The sequence below is a fragment of the Somniosus microcephalus genome, chromosome 7, assembly GCF_052327205.1.
Source record: "Somniosus microcephalus isolate GS21.2 chromosome 7, FLI_Smic_1.0, whole genome shotgun sequence".
NCBI lineage: Eukaryota > Metazoa > Chordata > Chondrichthyes > Squaliformes > Somniosidae > Somniosus > Somniosus microcephalus.
The window spans coordinates 107,601,992-107,620,549 of NC_140993.1; the positions used below are offsets into that span (position 1 = coordinate 107,601,992).

Genomic DNA, 18,558 nt, shown 5'->3' on the forward strand with positions numbered 1-18,558 from the left:
AAGCGACATTATTCATGGCAAGATTCCGATTGTGGTACAGGTAGACTATCCTTTATCCGAAAACCTCGGGACCAGCCGTGTTTCGGTTTTCGGAAAATTTCGGATTTCAGAAGGTATTTTATAAGACTGGGAAATTTGTCGGGGGTGGGGGTCGTTGGGGGTGGGGGTCGGCGGGGGGGGTGGGGGTCGGCGGGGTCGGGGTCGTGCGCACGACTTACGCTGAACGAAAAAACTTTAGGTTTTCAGAGGATTTCGGTTTTCGGAAGTGCGGATAAAGGATACACTATCCCTTATCCGAAAGGGTGGGGGTCGGTGGGGGAGAAAAGAATATTGGACAGGCCGCTGCAGCTATCGGACGGGCCACTGTATTGTTGGGTTCACTCTCCCGGTGTACCTCATTCACACTGCCCGGCTCAGCCTGCAATCTCCTACCCAGGAGGGAACTCAGTGACCCTCTGCCCTGCTCAGTGTAAGTCGTGCGCCACTCTGGTCATGTCGTGTGCACGACTTACGCTGAACGAAAAAACTTTCGGTTTTTAGAGGGTTTCGGTTTTCAGAAGTTCGGATAAAGGATAGTCTACCTGTACTAAGTTACAGTGAAATTTATATTATATTTGACAAAAGTAAACAAAATGTATTTTGTTGAATGACATCCTATGTTACTGTGACCATGGTTAAACTATCCCTCCTCGTCCTTCTCAACCTATCTGCAGCTTTTGACACAGTTGATCACACCATCCTCTTCCAACGCCTCTCCACTGCCGTCCAGCTGGGTGAGACTGCACTTGCCTGGTTCTATTCTTATCTATCCAGTTGTAGCCAGAGAATCACCTGCAACGGCTTCTTTTCCCGCTCCTGCACCGTTATCTCTGATGTCCCCCAAGGATCTATCCTTGGCCCCCTCCTATTTCTCATCTGCATGCTGCCCCTGAACGACATCATCCGAAAACACAGCATCAGGTTCCACATGTACACAGACGACACCCAGCTCTACTTCACTACCTCTTCTCTCGACCCCTCCACGGTCTCTAAATTGTCAGACCGCATGTCCGACATCCAGTACTGGATGAGCAGAAATTTCTTCCAACTAAATATTGGCTAGACTGAAGCCATTGTTTTCAGTTCCCGCCACAAACTCCACTCCCTAGCCACCGACTCCATCCCTCTCCCTGGCAACTGTCTGAGGCTCAACCAGACTGTTCACAACCATGTTGTCGTATTTGACCCCGAGATGAGCTACCGACCACATATCCGCGCTGTCACTAAGACCGCCTGTTTCCACCTCTGTAACATGGCCCAATTCCGCCCCTGCTCCGCTCATCCACTGCTGAAACCCTCATCCATGTCTTTTTTACCTCTAGACATGACTCTTCCAATGCACTCCTGGCCAGCTTCCCATCTTCCTCCTTCCATAAACTTAAGGTCAACCAAAACTCTGCTGCCCGTATCCTAACTCAAGTCCTGTTCACCCATCACCCCTGTGCTCTCTGACTTGCATTGGCTCCCGGTTAAGCAACGCCTCGATTTTAAAATTCTCATCCTTGTTTTCAAATCCCTCCGTGGCCTCGCCCCTCCCTATCTCTGGAATCTCATCCAGCTCCACAACTCTCTGCGATGTCTACACTCCTCCAATTCTGACCTCTTGTGCATCCCTGATTTTAATTGTGCCACCATTGGTGGCTGTGCATTCAGCTGCCTAGGCCCTAAGCTCTGGAATTCCCTACCGTTCTGAACCTCTCTGCCTCTCCACCTCTCTTTCCCCCTTTAAGACGCTCTTTGAAACCTACCTCTTTGATCAAGCTTTTGGTCATCTGCCCTAATATCTCCTTTTGTGGCTCGGTGTCAAATTCTGTTTGATAACCCTCCTGTGAAGCGCCTTGGGACGCTTTACTACATTAAAAGATGTTATATAAATGCAAGTTGTTGTTGTTGAAGTCTACATGTTCCGGAGATGCCAGGAACACCCAACTAGTCAGTCAACATCTGTGGAGAGAACAGGCAAGTTAATATTTTCGGCGTGGAGCCTTTAGGATAAACATTTCAGGTGTGCACCTTTCATGATGAAGAGCCCACACCAGAAAACATTAAATTGTCTGTTCAATCCACAGGTGCTGACTGACCTGCTGGGTGTTTCCAGCATTTTCTGGGGTTTTTTTTCTTCAATTTCCTGTACCTGCAGTTTTTCCTTTTGTCCATCAATTACATGTGCTTCATGAACAGAATGACACCATAGCAGTCCTGTATAGTAAACTCTGTTGTATTTTGATTACTTCATGGGAATAGCTCACTTTGTATAAATGCTATATAAATGCAAATTTTTCTTTGTAGCATTAAATCTATTTTGTTGAATGCATACGACTGTAATGCACTATCACATGTTAAAATATGTGAGCTATTCATGGACGTTGATTATCTGTTTCAGTTCAGTAACTTGCAGAACTATGTTGGCGTTCAAAGAAGAGCTTAACAATGGTTTTCCCTGTTTCATTCATTGATGGAAAGTTCAAAAATAGATTACGTTTTTTTTGTTAACTTCCTTGCTAATAGCTAGTGTGATAAAGTAGTTCTGTTGCCAGAATTTCACCCATGCATGTTATAAGGATATTATTTTTAATGCGCGTACTCTGGAGATATGGATTGAAGGGAGAGGTGTAATCCTCTGTTCATTAGATCTTTGACTAAGTTAAAGGTAACAAATACTAGTGCATGATCTAGCACTTTACAACATTATTGAAACATCTCAAAGCCCGTCATATACAGTATGTTAACATTTTGACGTGTAATAACTATATAAGATCATGAATGAGTCATAAAGATATTCCCCAAGGACAATAAACTAAGTAGCCTGTTTTTCCTAACTCTTTTCTACTTAGTCAACCTATAACTCTGCCAAGATATTACGGTTTTATTATTTTTTTTATTCATCTGAACTGTAGGACATGGACAATACTGTTACAATCTTGTGAAATCAAATGAAGCACCAATCCCATCCACACTGAGCTCAGTATGTTACTGGCACAAGCAGTGAAGGTGAGGAAGTCGCATTAGAATCAGGTTTCAGTTATGCAGTTGTGACTTGGACATTTAAAGAAAACAAAATGCCTGAGCATTTAATTGGGTTGATAGGAAAGAGCTGGAATCTTTATAGCACTGAATTGTTGGAGGGGATTTGAGCAGAAATTTCTTCACCCAGAGAGAGTGTGGTTGGGATCTGGAACTCACTGCCTGAAAGGGTGGTAGAGGAAGAAACCCTCACCACATTTAAAAAGTGATTGGATGTGTACTTGAAGTGCAGTAACCTACAGGGCTATGGACCAAGAGCTGGAAAGTGGGATTAGGCTGGATAGCTCTTTGTCTGCAGGCGTGGACACAATGGGCCAAAATGGCCTCCTTCCATGCTGTAAATTTTTATGGTTCTAATTGCTAAATGGAAACTAGGGTAGAGAAGGTGGAATGGGATCTCGTGGGTATAGAGCATTGTAATAGCAAAGAGAGCGCGGTGGCACTAAATGCAAACGGCATCAATAAATGGCAGTGAAGGTGATGCAGAGCCAAACTGCAGTAAGATTTTTTAAAGTTGATTTATAAACCGTCAAAGACCCTTGGATTATATTTAACCCTGTACATTAATCTCATCAACATACCCAGCTTTGTAAAGCTATACTTGTATTTGTTGTTTTTACTGGAAATGCTAAGCCAGGGGTGTCCAATCTGTGGACCCTAAGCATTGGCAATCTGGCCCTCAAAGACCAGGCAATCTTTGGGTGATTATTTTAGATTTTCTCGTTTGTCCTCTTTCAATTTTATGGGTCTGGAGCTTTGGAAAAGGCTGTTGCTTCATTGATGGATAAATCAGCACAAAATTTATTAATGTCATTAACTTGAGAGATTTGTAAATTAGTGAGAACTTGGATTTAAACTTGGTTGTGGCCCCCTCAGACTCCATGGTACACACGTGTGTGGTGCACAGAAAAAACTTGGACACCCGCTTTACTAGGCAATTCTAGCTGACTGGGGCTGAGATAGGGGAAGAGGTGGGGCGATTGTGTGCAGTGGAGGCTGAATGATACTAATACTTTTGATGTTTAGAATATCTTTAATAATAAGGTTTTATCCAATAGGTCTTTATCTAAATGTGTTGCTTAAAGAAATTTGCTTTGTGCCATTTTTCTCTTCTGGCTAAAGATCAAGGTCCTGTGCAACTGATACTTCTGCTAACTAAGTATTGCAGTGAAGATATGGGTTGGTTTAATTCATCCTCCATATACAATAAGATTGAGAGAACCTGTTACATTGGACTGAAATGAATATATGGACAATTTTTGGCCTTCCCATCGCATTTCTCTCATCATTTGTAGCAACTTTATTGTTACTCCTCAGAAATTTAGAGGTCTATTTGTGGAACTTTTTGGTGGTTCTGTGTTTGATGTATTTTTCTGGAATGTTTTGTCTGCCTGGTATCTTTTTTGTTCCATTGAAAGTTCTTTATTTTCTTTATAAAATCCTTTATTATGAGGTCCTTATCAATTGACAGCCTTGAGAATGCTGAACTCAAGTATCCTCACCTTGGACTAACAACTTCTGCCACTTCAAACCTTTAAAAAAATATTATCACAGGATCTGGACAACACTGGGAAAGTCACATTTATTGCCCATCCTTAGCTGCCCTGAAAAGCTGGTAGGCCACTTCAGAGGGCACTAAGAGTCAACTACGTATTGCATGATTGGAGTCACATGTAGGCCAGTCCAGATAAGGGTAGTGGATTCCTTCACTGTCAAAAAAGCCCGACTGGTTCATTCAATCAGGCAGCTTTTATGATCAGTTTCCCTATTTCTTACCAGATTTATTGAATTCAATTTCACAGCTTGCCATAATGGAATTTGAACTCATGACTTCTGGGTTACTAGTCCAGTGCCATAACCTATGTTGATTGTTAACAATGCCATGTAAGCCCAGTTTATTGAGTCCCTCATCTTGGTTTTATCAACTGCTAGCAAAAGCATAGACTCTTCAAACATAGCCTTGTGCACCATCGACCACAGAGAATTAAACTGCCAGCTTGGACCCATTTAATTCATCAGTCAAAGAAGTAAAACCTGGGTGGAGTACACTTTGAGCCCTGATTTTTCTTGCAGTATGTGGATCTCTTTCAGTGAATTTAATGCTCAGGTTAGCTCTCATCTTTGGTATCCAACCCTACAAACTGCAAACTGATGATACCCTAGACCTTTTCTCCATGGATTTCTCAGAATCTCCCCTTGTGTAGCTTCACAAATTTGGGGACGGAGGCCTTATGATTTCTCTTTAGCTCTATCCATGATAGGCCAGCACTACAAAGTCCTTCATAATGTGAAAATCTTGATACTTTGCCTGCCAGCTGATACTTCTCATTGCAATAAAATCTGGTAAATAACTTATTCGACATAGGAGCCCCGTGCTCCTTAGTAAGGATTCCAGAGTTCTGGGACAGATGGACATATGCATGTCCTCGACAGATAGAAACTCTAACTATGATTTTTTTCTGTAGCTTAGTTTAGAGACTCTTAAGCAAGGGAATGGTTCAGAAATTGCTGGAATGGCAGATCTCGCAGCGAGCGTCGTGAACTGGACTTTTTACCTCCCCCTTCAGATTGCACTATATTTGCGTCGCAACTTGCTGGAAATGTGAATGAATAATGGCGCAACAATCTCAACGTCGCATCTGGGACTTAATGAAGGTTCTGCCCAATGGTTTATCTCCTTAACCAAGGAAACAAAAGGCTAGAGAAAGAAATACAGCGAACGGCAGAGAAGGAAATAGGGTAAATAGGGCAGAGAGGGAAAGAAAGAGAGTGGATTAAGAGAGAAAAAAAATGTTAGAAAGGAGAAGTAAGAACATAATTAAAAACAACAAGCAGACGAAGAGAACATTGTAACTCAATTGTGTTTGGAAATTGTTGTATTGGTCTTTGAGAAGTTAATAAGTGAATGGCAGGGTGTGTGAAATGTACAGATATTCTTATACTGTATCCCAAAATAATTTTCTGAAGGAAATCTACCTAATTTGCATTTCTTGGTGTCAAAACAGCTTTGCACCCTGAAAATTATTGCCTTCCTACACTAACAGGACTGGCACAAAACTACTGCCAAGGCCGATTTAAAAACCTCTAGGAACAATTCACTACCTGATTGGAGTGAGACTCCACAGCTTCATTTGTTCCTTTCTGGATCTGCAAGGTTGAGTTTCATGTCAGGACCATAATTCACGACATTAATGGGGTGCTTGCAATGTGAATTACCAGCCCTGGGCCATGAAATTCGGCATCTTAGCGCCAGCTGATAAGGCTGGTTTCGGACAAAAAATGGCGGCCACTTTGCTTTTGCCCACTTGCGGCTGGTTCCGTGGCAGTCGTCATTTTGGGCAGGTCGCAGTGCGGCCGTTGCTTGCATTCGCTAGAGAGAGGGTAATGAGGCCGATCGTGACATTAATCGGTGTGCAACGCTTACTTAATGCATGACCGGTCATTTTCGATGTTGGCGTTCCATTCAGCGCCCTCTCCAAATCACGAACAGTTGAACGTGCGTTCAGCAGCAGGAAGGACCCCCCACCAGTGGTATTTAAAGGGATCAGCAACAACTTGCAGTTGACTTGTTTTTTGAATTGTATGAGCTCTGTGTAAGTTTGTGCAACTGTTTGAAGCTTTCTACAGTTATTTAAAGTTGGTGCGGTGACAGGGAGTGGTGCTGGAAGTGGAGAACGCCTTTCTAATTTAAAGGGTACTGCTCACACCACTTGCTCCCAGTCATGGGAGCTTTACTTGCAGTCCCCCTCGCGCTGGAGTATGACAGGGAGATGAAGCAGAGACAGCAACAAAAAAAAAGAGGACAAGCTACTTGCAGAGAGAGGAGGGGCAGGAGGACTCTCAGCAGGAGGCCTTACCCATCTTGCAAGTCTTCTGAGAGCACTTCTACCTGCACTTAAGCCAGGAGCAGTATATTAGGGGGCTCCGCTTCACCAAGAAGGTGGTCACAGAACTCTGCCACCTCCTGGAACCAGACCTGCAGCCTTGGAGCAGGGCGACGGTGGCGCTGCCAGTGGCCTTCAAGGTCACCGTGTCCCTCAATTTTTTTGCCACTGGATCCTTCCAGTCTGGAGCAGGAGACATAGCTACCATCTCCCAGTTCATCGTCCATCGCTGCCTCCGGGAGGTCACAGAAGCCATATACTTCAGGAGAAGGGACTTCATTCTCTTCTCCCTGAACAGAGAGAAACAGGAGGAGTGCACATGTGGCTCTGCCAGGATATTAGGCTTCCCCGTGGCGCAGGGTGCTGTCGACTGCGCACACATGGCTTTGCGGGCACCGCACATCAATCCTGAGATGCACCGCAACCGCAAAGGCTACCACTCACTTAATGTGCAGTTGGTGTGCAACCACGACCATTATTATGAATGCTCGGTATCCTGGCAGCAGTTATGATGCCTTCATCCTGCTCCAGTCCAGTGTGCCAGCAATCTTCCAGCCACCACGTCAAACCCAAGGGTGGCTGCTTGGTGACCAGGGCTATCGGCTCTGCACCTGGCTGATGATTCCCCGCCGCAACCCCATCACTCCTGCCCAGCACTCATAATGACAGCCATGCTGCCACAAGGAATCTCATCGAGCAGACGACCGGGGTGCGAAAGCAACGGTTCCGCTGCCTTGACCACTCAGGAGCAGCCATCCAGTACACACCAGAGTGGGCATCCCATTTTTGTGGTGGTCTGCAGCATACTTCACAATGTGGCCATCATGAGGGCGCAGCCCTTGCCACCATGGGTTCCGCGACCACCTCAGGAGGAAGAGGCAGAAACAAGGAGGCAGGCAGCAGATCCCCGTTCCGGACAGGCTGTCGGTGAGCACCTCGTCAGAATCCACTTCCCCTGAATGAAACCCTAGATCCCCGTTTCTCACCACTTCCTCACCTTACCATCCCTCTGTCATGGGACATCACAACATCCTCTTGGGCACAAAGCTGAAATGTGAACCACCAAAAAACAAACATTCCAAACATAAATTAATCATTGCAAAACTACACAACATCAACTAATCACCCTTGTGCTTTCCTTTAGTGCCTGTCTTTCATGTTCCTTTTCCTACTCTAGTGCTCCTATGAAGTGCTCTCCCAGTGGTTGCAGCATGGCAGGTGGAAGGCTGCTGACTTTCCATAGGGGAGACTGCAGATGGCCTTGCAGCATGACGTCGAGTAGCTCTGTGCCTATAAGGCCCAGCTGTAGACTGCACCACCTCGGCACGGGCGGCAGCATTCTGGGCTGGCTGGCTGACAGGTAGCAGCAAGGGCAGACTTGCGAATACGAATGCTGTCATCTGGAGAGAGAACAGCAGGTTCTTGCTCCAAGGAGCCACTACCATTCCCTGGTTTGTGGGGACGGGGGGGGGGGGGGCGGCGGGGGGGCGGTGCTGCGTGGTGGGGGGCACCTCAGCATTCTTAGCCATCTGTTGGAGCACAGATTACTGAAGTGCTGTGAGACCCTGCAAGGCCCTTTCCACACTTGTAAACCCAACCACGATGGCATCAGTCTAAGCGTGGCACCAAGCTGAGACTGCATGAGCGCAGTCTGAGCTTGTATGGCAGCAAACGGCCTGCATGAGCGCAGTCTGAGCTTTCACTGCAGCACTGAGACGTTGGGTTGTTTCTGCTTGTGCTGCAATGGAAGTGCGACATCGCCCATCACATCCAGCACCTTGGTTGGGTCCACGAGTATCCTAAAGGAGTTGCCCATCACATCCAGCACCTTGGTTGGGTCCACGAGTATCCTAAAAGAGTTGCCCATCACATCCAGCACCTTGGTTGGGTCCACGAGTATCCTAAAGGAGTTGCCCATCACATCCAGCACCTTGGCTGGGTCCACGAGTATCCTAAAGGAGTTGCCCATCACATCCAGCACCTTGGCTGGGTCCACGAGTATCCTAAAAGAGTTGCCCATCATTTCCAACCTGGAAATCATGGGCTCCAAACTCCGTGCAAAGTCCCATGCAATGTTGGAGCTGGACTCCTCCATGCTCCTCGACACTGACTGGAGGCTCGCCATTGCATCAAACATTTCTGTGTGGATGCCCATCACCCTTCTTCTGAAGACCGCCCCATCGAAGTCATCATCTGAGTCCTGTGCAGCAGAACCCGTACGCGAACACTCCCTCCGTGGAGCTGGCACTCGAACTACCCTTTCTCCCAGCCTGGTTGTAGCCCACTCGTGCCTGGTGACTTACCATGTGCAGATCCCACCTCTATATTAGCCTCTAAGGTACGCGCAGTGCCATTTTCTGAGCTGGTGCCTGGGACTGTCAGATCATGTGATGTTGCCTCTTCTTCTCCTTCACTCTCCTCCTCCCCAACATCGAGGACAGGCTGTGCTGGTGGCAGTTCTTGGGTACCTGAAAGGAGAAAGGCACAAGGGTTGTGTTGTAGTGAGGGGTGGGGGTGAGGGAAAAGCCAGATGTGCATGGTTACACCATCAGCAGCTTGTAAATGAGAACAGATTGTGGGATGAGAGTTGAAATGTGATGTGAGAAGAAGGATTAGGTATGAGCATACCGTCATCAGCAATGCTTTCATCCTTGCCGCTTGCCACGGCCTCAGTGACAGCCCCTCCAATGATCTCAAGCACTGTCTCCTCCTGCTCAGTGAGGTTCTGAAGTTGGGCCTCCTCTCCGCCCATCTGCTGCTGCTCATGGCGGTTGTGTGCCACCTTTGTCAGCAAGAGAACGGGAAGTGTGCCAGTGAGTGTGGTGCAATGTGTTTGGGTTATGTGTCTGCCACGGTTGAATAGCTGGCAGAGTGTGCAAGATGTGGGTGAGAGTCTTGCAGCAGTGGTAAGTGTGTTAGGGTGAGGTGAAGCTATGATTGTGAGGTATGAATCATGATTGCTAGAGATTGTTGATGGCTGAGTGATGGGGTATGGTTCATTGAGCAGTGTGTGAAGCTGGTGGTGCAGATGGTGGAATATTGCCTTTGAAGATGCATTCACTCACGGCGACCACTTGTGTGAGGTCATAAAACTACTTGTGGCACTGGATCCAGGTCCTTGGGATGACAACACATGGCACTGACAGCTTGTGCTATTTCCCCCTGCTGCTTTCTGGCGTGTTGCCTGGAAGGCCTCTTGCCCCCCCTGCGGGTAGAGGTTCTGACATATTCTGTGCACCCCCAGGACCAAGGCCTCCAATACCGCATCCGAGAACCTCCTTGCTCTCTCTCTTCTCTGTTGAGCCATGACTTCGGAGTGGCAATGAGGTGCTTCTGCAACAAAGCACCTCCTCTTCACATGGTGCAGAGGGCCTAGGCCAAACTTTATTGGCCAGCAGACTTCACCCGATATTGGCCACCCCTGTTGAGCACTAAGCTAACCAGCTGAGATAAGTGTTCCAATGGTTATAATGAGCAGGCAGCATGAATTTTGCGTGCTGCCTGCACCACTTTGAACAGGCAGATCACACTACCACGCCCGTTGTGGAGCTTAATCCAATTTTACCCCCCCTCGATCTTTACTGCATGTTAATATAAACATGCAGTTTTTAAACACCTCTTCACTTACAAATTTATGGGTAGATTCAAAACTGGTAATCAGCATACATAGAATTTACCATCCCATGGACTTTGATGTGAACTGCAAATTGTAACTGGCCAGGCTCCTCTTCCCCACCCCAAACTTACATATAGTACACGCTATTTCTTTTTCTCTTATACCCCAGGAATTAATGATGAACTGACTATATTTCTACGCACAATTTTTCTGAGTGCCTACTTGGTATGACCATTTTAGAACGTGTAGTTGGGTTGCCCAGTGGATTGGAGTGTCGTATTCGCGAGGCCCTAAGATAATTATGGTTGAGGAAGGACATTTTTCCAACTTTAATTCATCCATCCAGCACATCCTAATCTTTTTCTCCACCCCCCCCCCCATCCCTTTGTAGCATACAGTTGTTTCTTAAATGATTTCATGGTTTTTGCCTCCATAACTCTATCTGAATGTCTATTTCATATGTTGATCACTCTTTGTATGAAGAACTTCCTGGTACAAGTCCTAAAATTACTTTTTACTGGTTTGGATCTGTCCCTCCTCACTCTACTTCCATGGTTTAATTTAAAGTAATATCCTGGATTAACCATCTCTGTATCTTAAAATTTTTAAATACCTCTAAGATACTCTATAGTCTAAATGCTCTGATTATAATCGCTTAATGATTGGTGGCTGTGCCTTCTGCTGCCTAGGCCCTAAGCTCTGGAATTCCCTGCTTTAAACCTCTCTACCTCTCTTTCCTCCTTTAAGACGCTCCTTAAAACCTACCTCTTTGACCAAGCTTTTGGTCATCTGCCCTAATTTCTCCTTATGTGGCTTTGTGTCAAATTTTTTGTCTTGTAATACTCCTGTGAAGCGCCTTGGGATGCTTTGCTACGTTAAAGGTGCTATATAAATGCAAATTGTTGTTGTTGTTGTTGTTACTCTTGGATACAAAGTTTCTCCAATCTTTCCTTGTAGTGCAAACCCCTGAAACTAGGAATTAGCCTTGCAGCTCTTCTCTGTACAGCCTCCAACCCTTGAATGTCTCTCTCATTTCTTGGTAACCAGAACTTGATTCACTATTCAGTTGTGGCCTAATCAGAGCGCTATATAGTTTGATTACTATCTCCTCTGAATTATATTCTGCTTTTTTTTTACTACATAGCTCAAGTTTCCATTGGCTCCTAGGTTTCTTTTTCCATCACCCTCCGCTATTTCAACACCGTTCATTGAATAAGCCTGTCATCTATTTTTGTTTTCCAATGTGTAGCATTTTATGTTCGTCTGCATTAAAATTAATCAGCCATTGTTCTTCCCACTTAAAGATCTTGTCCAACTCATGCTGTAATTTCTGAGCTGCCTCTTCCAATTCCACTACCCCTCCTAGTTTCGTCTCATCTTCAAATTTGAGCATTTTGCATTGAGCTTCTAAATCCAGGTCATTTATATAAATTAGAAACGGTAGTGGCCCCAGTTTCACTCTGACATAACTAACTTGTTTCTTGCCCTTCAACCAGTTTCTTATCCATTTATGTTCATCATAATTTGCTTTGTGGTGAGTTTCCAGTGTTAATTGTTGCAAGCCACCGAACAGAAGCCAGTAAATAGGGAGGTAAATAAAATAGTTAACCAAGTTAACCCATGCCTCTATTGTGCACCTCTTTGTAAACATCAATAAAATTATATTGACTGAGGTCCCTAAGCTGTATTCTGCTGTGTTGTTCAGCTTCCTGCGATAACAATGCAGGAATGATCAAATATACAAGCACATGTAATGAGAATCAACCAAGTGGCAGAGCACCTGAAAATTATTTTCACAACATTATTTAAATTTCATTGCATTCTTTAACATTATAACTATTGATGATTGTAACAATCAATGTGTTTTATTGCATGTGATGTAGGAATGTAAGGACTTCTGTAGTCTTTTTATGAGTTTGTCCCCTTGTCTGTGGTCTGCATGATATACACGTCAAAATCGTTTTCAAGTTGGTCATTTAATAACATTTTTTATATTTTTTGTTGTACCATATTTCTCTTGGCAAATTCTGAACTGACTGTTCAGACTAGTTTTGTGAAATACCTAAAGCACTTTTGTTCGTCTCAAAACTGTGAGTAGTGAATAACCGAGTGCCTTGTGGCATAGTGAGAACACATTAAGTGGTAGTCAGCAAAAGCCTTGAATTATTAACTGTTATTGAACAACAGGTAAGTACAAAAATAGTAGCTAGTGTCTCCTTAATGAGTAATTATATTATCAAAATGCATAAAAAAGCCCTTCAGCATTTAACAGTGTGCAACTGTTAGTGTACTAGAAAGGACTGCTTTCAGATACCTGTAGTTAACATGATTGCTTTCCAGATGACAAGTAATTGTATGGGAAATTCCCTAAAGCAACATTAGCCATAAATAAATGTTCTGCCTCTGGAGTCCACAGTGCCACGGTTAAGCTGTTGATGGTGTGCAGTAACTGCTCAAATCCAGAGGTAAATGTGATGTTATCGGCCATGATCTATCAAACACCCGGTAATCTAAATTGAAATGCTGCTCTCAGGCAATTAACCGATCACCTGCAATTACCTCATCTATTCATAGTTTAATATCTTCTTCTGGTGGTTGCTAATAAGTAAACCCAATTAAATCATCACTGCAGCATTATGATTGCAAAGGAATTACTGTACTTAAATGCACAAATATGAGTTCAGTGATAATTAGTTCTAATATAACACTGGTAGATCATGTATTGGATAAGAAACCCATTGGTTACTGACAGCATAGCTATTCTCATTGGTAATGTTACAAATATGTTAAAACTTAATATAGGAAAATTTGAGTTTTATTTAGGATGAAGGCATTTTGCATCAGTTAAAATTGTAGGTTTAGGGCAGGTTAGATGACTAACTTCATTTTTACATTATCAGGCTAATACAGCGTTAGTCTGGCACAAGTTGTAGAGGGTGAAAAAAAGTCATGTCACCAAGATAGCTATTGTATAAGTAGAATGCACACTGAGGGTAATAACCCACTTGTGTTATGGGCAATATGAGATATAGTTTTGCAATGGCTAAACCTAATCTCTTAACAGAAACCCTTATCTGCTTAATCAGCTCCACTTAAACATATATGCACCAGAGATAATAAATCCAAATTAATTTGTTACACTTTCATTTTAGAATTACATGGACATTTTTTTATTTATTGTGGACTGTGGTTTAAAAAAAAAAATCAAAGTAATATATTTTGGAATAAAGTTGTTTACTGCATGCAAAGCATTCTTCTTCGCATGTTTACCACTTTTTCTTCCCCTTTAATGTTCTCCATATGGTACAAGGGAACAAGGAGACCTTGAACCCCTTCTCCTTTGCCAGCATTGCATTGCAACGGACTTGAAGATGTATGTGATCATTTGTGTGGCCCTCCCTTTGTTTTTGTCCCATACAGTGACGAATGTACCTTCCCATGTGGCATGTTTAAACTTAGAAATTCACTCTACAGAAATCATAGGTGCAAAGCCAGGTCCTATTACTATGATGTGCATTGTATTGATACACCAACATGCCACTGGGCCAGTTGCAGACCTAACCAGCAAAGTATTTTGTAACTAATGGATTTCATTTGATAGAGTAACACTTTTTAAAAGTTGGTTAATGAAACAGAAATTGGAAGAAAAGCAATACTGCAACATCAAAGGCAACTCTGTTAAGCCTACAAATACTGCAGTGGCAAATTTAAAAACATCTAACATTTTATTCCAAAAGTTTGCATTTCCTTAACTTTTTGTACCCATCTCTTAATCGTGAAGGAGAAGCAAGTGTGGAAGGAGTTCTCAATCAACTGGTGCAGGAACATTTACAGCTAGCTCCTCTGCAGTGGGGTGAGTACCAAAAATGCCAGTTTGGGAAGCTCGAACTAACAATGAATCTGTGAGAATTGCCAAGTATGAGCCTGTTACTTATTGGTATTGTTAGTTGATTGTTTTACATTTTAATCCCTGCTGGAGATGTTTTGCAACTCTAAAGTAATTTGTTGAGGTAGGAACTATTTTGGTGACATCAAACATGTGCATTTGGTATTTGTAGTCTTTGGTTTCTAATAATGAAATGGCTATAGCTGGTTAAGTAGTTGATTAGATTAAGTCTGTATTTGTAGGTCACTCTTGTTTTTCCTTTGGGTAAAGAAATCTGAAAAGCAGATTTGTTATTTAGCACGAGCCATTTTTTGGTAAGGAAGCAACGAGAGGGGTCCAGATGAAGTGGAAGTGATAACAATATAATTTGTAAACCTGGTTCACCAAAGTGTTATCAGTTGTATTGGAATTAAGATTTCTCTATCTTAATTTTTTATTAAAAACAGAATAAATAAGTTTTAGATCATAAACTGGCAAACTTAGCCAAACACTAAAAGTAACAACTGTTGCTGGTTACACTCCAATTGACTTTGATTAACCTGAGATTTGTTATCCAAAATTGTAAACATAAACATTTTTTAAGTGACATTTTGGCTACTGATTGGCAAATTATGTTTAGTGTGGATAAATATAAGGTAATCCATGTTGGTGTGTGAGTGCTTTTATTCTGAAATTAGTGAATATGAAATTAGTGGTTTTCTTGATAAAAGAATGTGGGATCCTTAAAGCTGTCTTAGCACTGTAAGATGGTAAGACTGTTACTTGATGAAGAGTCTGTGAATCTTTTCAAATTGGGATTTGATGCATTTCTGTCGTACAATGAAGGAAGGAGAGGCGTACATTTAAATCTAGAGGAAAAATGAGGCAAGATGAGCTAAGGTTTTGAGACAGAAAATTCAAGGAGAATAATGCAAGAGAGCTGCCAGCAAAATCAATCCATTAGCTGGAATAAATCTGATGGGATTCATGTTTTTTGTGTTATGATAGATATAGGTACAGTGTTTATTGAAATAAATATTTTAAACAGTTGGTGGTATTTTCAGCAGTTTAAAACTTTTTATTAAATGCGTGAATGGTATATTAAAGATCAGTTACTGAAAGGAAAACTTACATATTTGGAAGAGCGAAATATTCACAGATTAACAAAATCCATCTGGCTATAGTTTTAAGCATTTATCAATGTCTTGCTTTTAGTAAATTTTCAAATTATGTTGCAATGAAAAATGTATATTCGGCTATTTTGTTCAGCTGTAAAGAGTCAGTACTTTGGCATTATGTGGAATTGAAGAAATTCAGAACTGGTCTGATTGGAAATTCTAACCAAGAAAATGCAACGCAGCTGTTGTACTAGATATTGTAGTTGTTAAAGCCTAAGTGTTGAGTGTGATATGCATCTATACTTGAGTTGATAAACAATAGTAACAAACCATAGTTTGTCTCTTTTAATGTTATAAAATTAAAGATAACATATCTAGAGATAGTAGTCTTTGGTTTCTAATAATGAAATGGCTATAGCTGGTTAAGTAGTTGATTAGATTAAGTCTGTATTTGTAGGTCACTCTTGTTTTTCCTCTGGGTAAAGAAATCTGAAAAGCAGATTTGTTATTTAGCACGAGCCATTTTTGGTAAGGAAGCAACGAGAGGGGTCCAGATGAAGATAATACCACTATATATTTGTAAGAAATCACACAACACCAGGTTATAGTCCAACAGCTTTATTTGAAATCACAAGCTTTCGGAGCGCTGCTCCTTCTTCAGGTGAAGTGGAGAAATGCATAAAGACACAGATTATATAGTCAGAGAATCATGTCAGATGTTTACAGGTAACCTTTCCAACTGCCATTTATCACACCTCGGCAGAGAGATAATCACAGCAGTCAAAGGTGTGAATGGTGTCCAAACAGGTCAGTCAGGGAAACATTACATCAAAGAACAATGAGGTGGGGTCACAAGGGGTCAAATAATGCAGATGCTGGGGTCTGTATGAAAAACAAAAAAACAGACAAAAAACATTTTTTTTGGCTGGAAACCACAGCAGGTCCAGCCGCATCTGTGTAGAGAGAACAAGCCAATGTCGACTCGAGTCTGGATGACCCTGCATCAGGTGGGGTTACATGTAGCGTGACATGAACCCAAGATCTCGGTTAAGGCCGTCCTCATGGGTGCGGAACTTGGCTATCAGTTTCTGCTCGACGATTTTGCGTTGTCGTGTGTCTCGAAGGCCACCTTGGAGAATGTCCACCCCAGTCCAACTCCGGCATCTCCACACCATGACTATATATTTGATCATAGTTGTGTTGGCAGGTTGCTATTGAACTTTCTGTACCACACAAATTACCATTTGTTCAAAATAAGAACCATTCATTGCATCGAATACTTTACAGCATCAATTAACAAACGGTCAACTGAGACAAGATTGCTGTGTAGCAGTATCAAATATTATACTAATACTTACCAGTCTGTAAAATGTCAAGAAATGTATACACTATTGGTAAAAGACATTTTAATTTTCTTAAAAAAAACACATCTAGGACTTGTATTTATTTTTTTCTGGTCTTTGTCAAAGTGTGCAGTTAGAAAAGCATTTCATAAATGTAATTGTGTTGAATGAAGCGCGTACATGTTTGATTATAAACCCACTTTAGAGTATTACATTTCGTATTTAGCCATTTAACTATCAAACTACCAGTGACAGCATTTATTACATTAATTATATGAAGCATCTGAATATTGAGCAGAGTAATGGATAACATTAAAAGGGTGCGTCATTCAGAATAATTAGTTTTCTGGTTTTATTGCAATGACCTCTACTGTACACATATTGTGCTAATAGCAACTAATTTCAGTTATTCTGTGCCACTGTGCATTCATATTGTGTAATTAATTTGTGATTTTGGATGTGCCTAATGTTTTTTAAGGCCATGAATACATATTGGTGAGTTTTTGGGCTGGCTTGGATCCTGCAACAGCCTGAACTGCTGAGCTATCATATTAAACGTTTACAGTGAATAAATGTATTTGTTATATTTTTATTAGTTTCAATAAAAACTGATGCATTTGTAAGCTCACTAGCTCATGTCAGTTTGATCATCTCATTATAAGCTCTTTTGACAAATATGACAGAATTGTGGTGTCACAATAAGGTAGGACATGGTTTCATGACCGTGGTTCTAGTGCTGAGTTCTTAAGCTTTTTCATGCTATTGTGGAGAGACATCAAGCAAATGGCAGGTACTTCCTCAAAGAGAGAGAAGAAAAATTGCAGTTTGGGCAATGCTCGGCTGGCTATAGAACAGAATGGGTAGAAGTGACTTCTGTTAGTGTTCAAATAATGTTTACAAAACCACTTGAGCAGATTCATGATATCTGAATTCTTTATTGTCATTCAGCCTTCTAGTAGATTCTGGTTTGTAAATTCTTTTGTAATTCGCTATTCAAAAATATCTGGTAATATTTAAAAACTCTTATTCTGTGAATTAATGATGATGAAATGTATCTTTTCTGAAGCTCTTCCATCATGTGGTTTTACAAAGAATTGAAAACCATGAGATCAACTAAATCATAAAATTCAGGAAATACACAGGTCAGTCAATATTTGTAAAGAGAAAAGACAAGTTAATGTTTTGGGCGTATACCTTTCATCAGAACTGAAAACAAAAAACAAAACAAAAATGTTATTAAGGTTGGAAACAACAGAGTTAAAGGAGAGGAGGAAAACAACACACTTCAATTACAAGCGATTTTATGACCTGCAAACTTCCTCTTTTGTCGACACAAGTTACACGAACTCTCTATTCTGTCGTCTAGCCAGGCAAAGTGGAGATCTGGTGCTTGCATGCACAAAGCTCTCTTTACTGGCGTCCGTATGCTGGTTAAGTTTAAAAGGTAGCAACAGTCATCTCTTTGCCAATATTAAACATTTTAAAAGAGATCACCTGGAAACTTAAAAAATTTGATTTGCACCAGTTATGGTTAGTCTGCAAGTAACGTGAATTTGAAGCAACTCTTGCCAGATTGTGATGCGGCCATGATCCCCTTTCCAGTGATTGTAAATAATGGGCCAAATTTTGCTCTCAGCGGTGAACGAATGGCGCCAACCGTTCATTCCAT

General features: G+C 42.1%; 1 protein-coding gene across 1 annotated transcript in view; it reads left to right on the forward strand.

Annotated features, from left to right (window-relative positions):
* trappc9 (trafficking protein particle complex subunit 9) overlaps window positions 1–18,558 on the forward strand; it is a 1,276,086-nt gene that overhangs the window by 712,252 nt on the left and 545,276 nt on the right. The window contains exon 21 of the mRNA XM_085993951.1: window positions 14,281–14,416. Within this exon, the coding sequence (XP_085850077.1) occupies window positions 14,281–14,416 (136 nt within the window). The remainder of the gene's footprint in view (window positions 1–14,280; window positions 14,417–18,558) is intronic.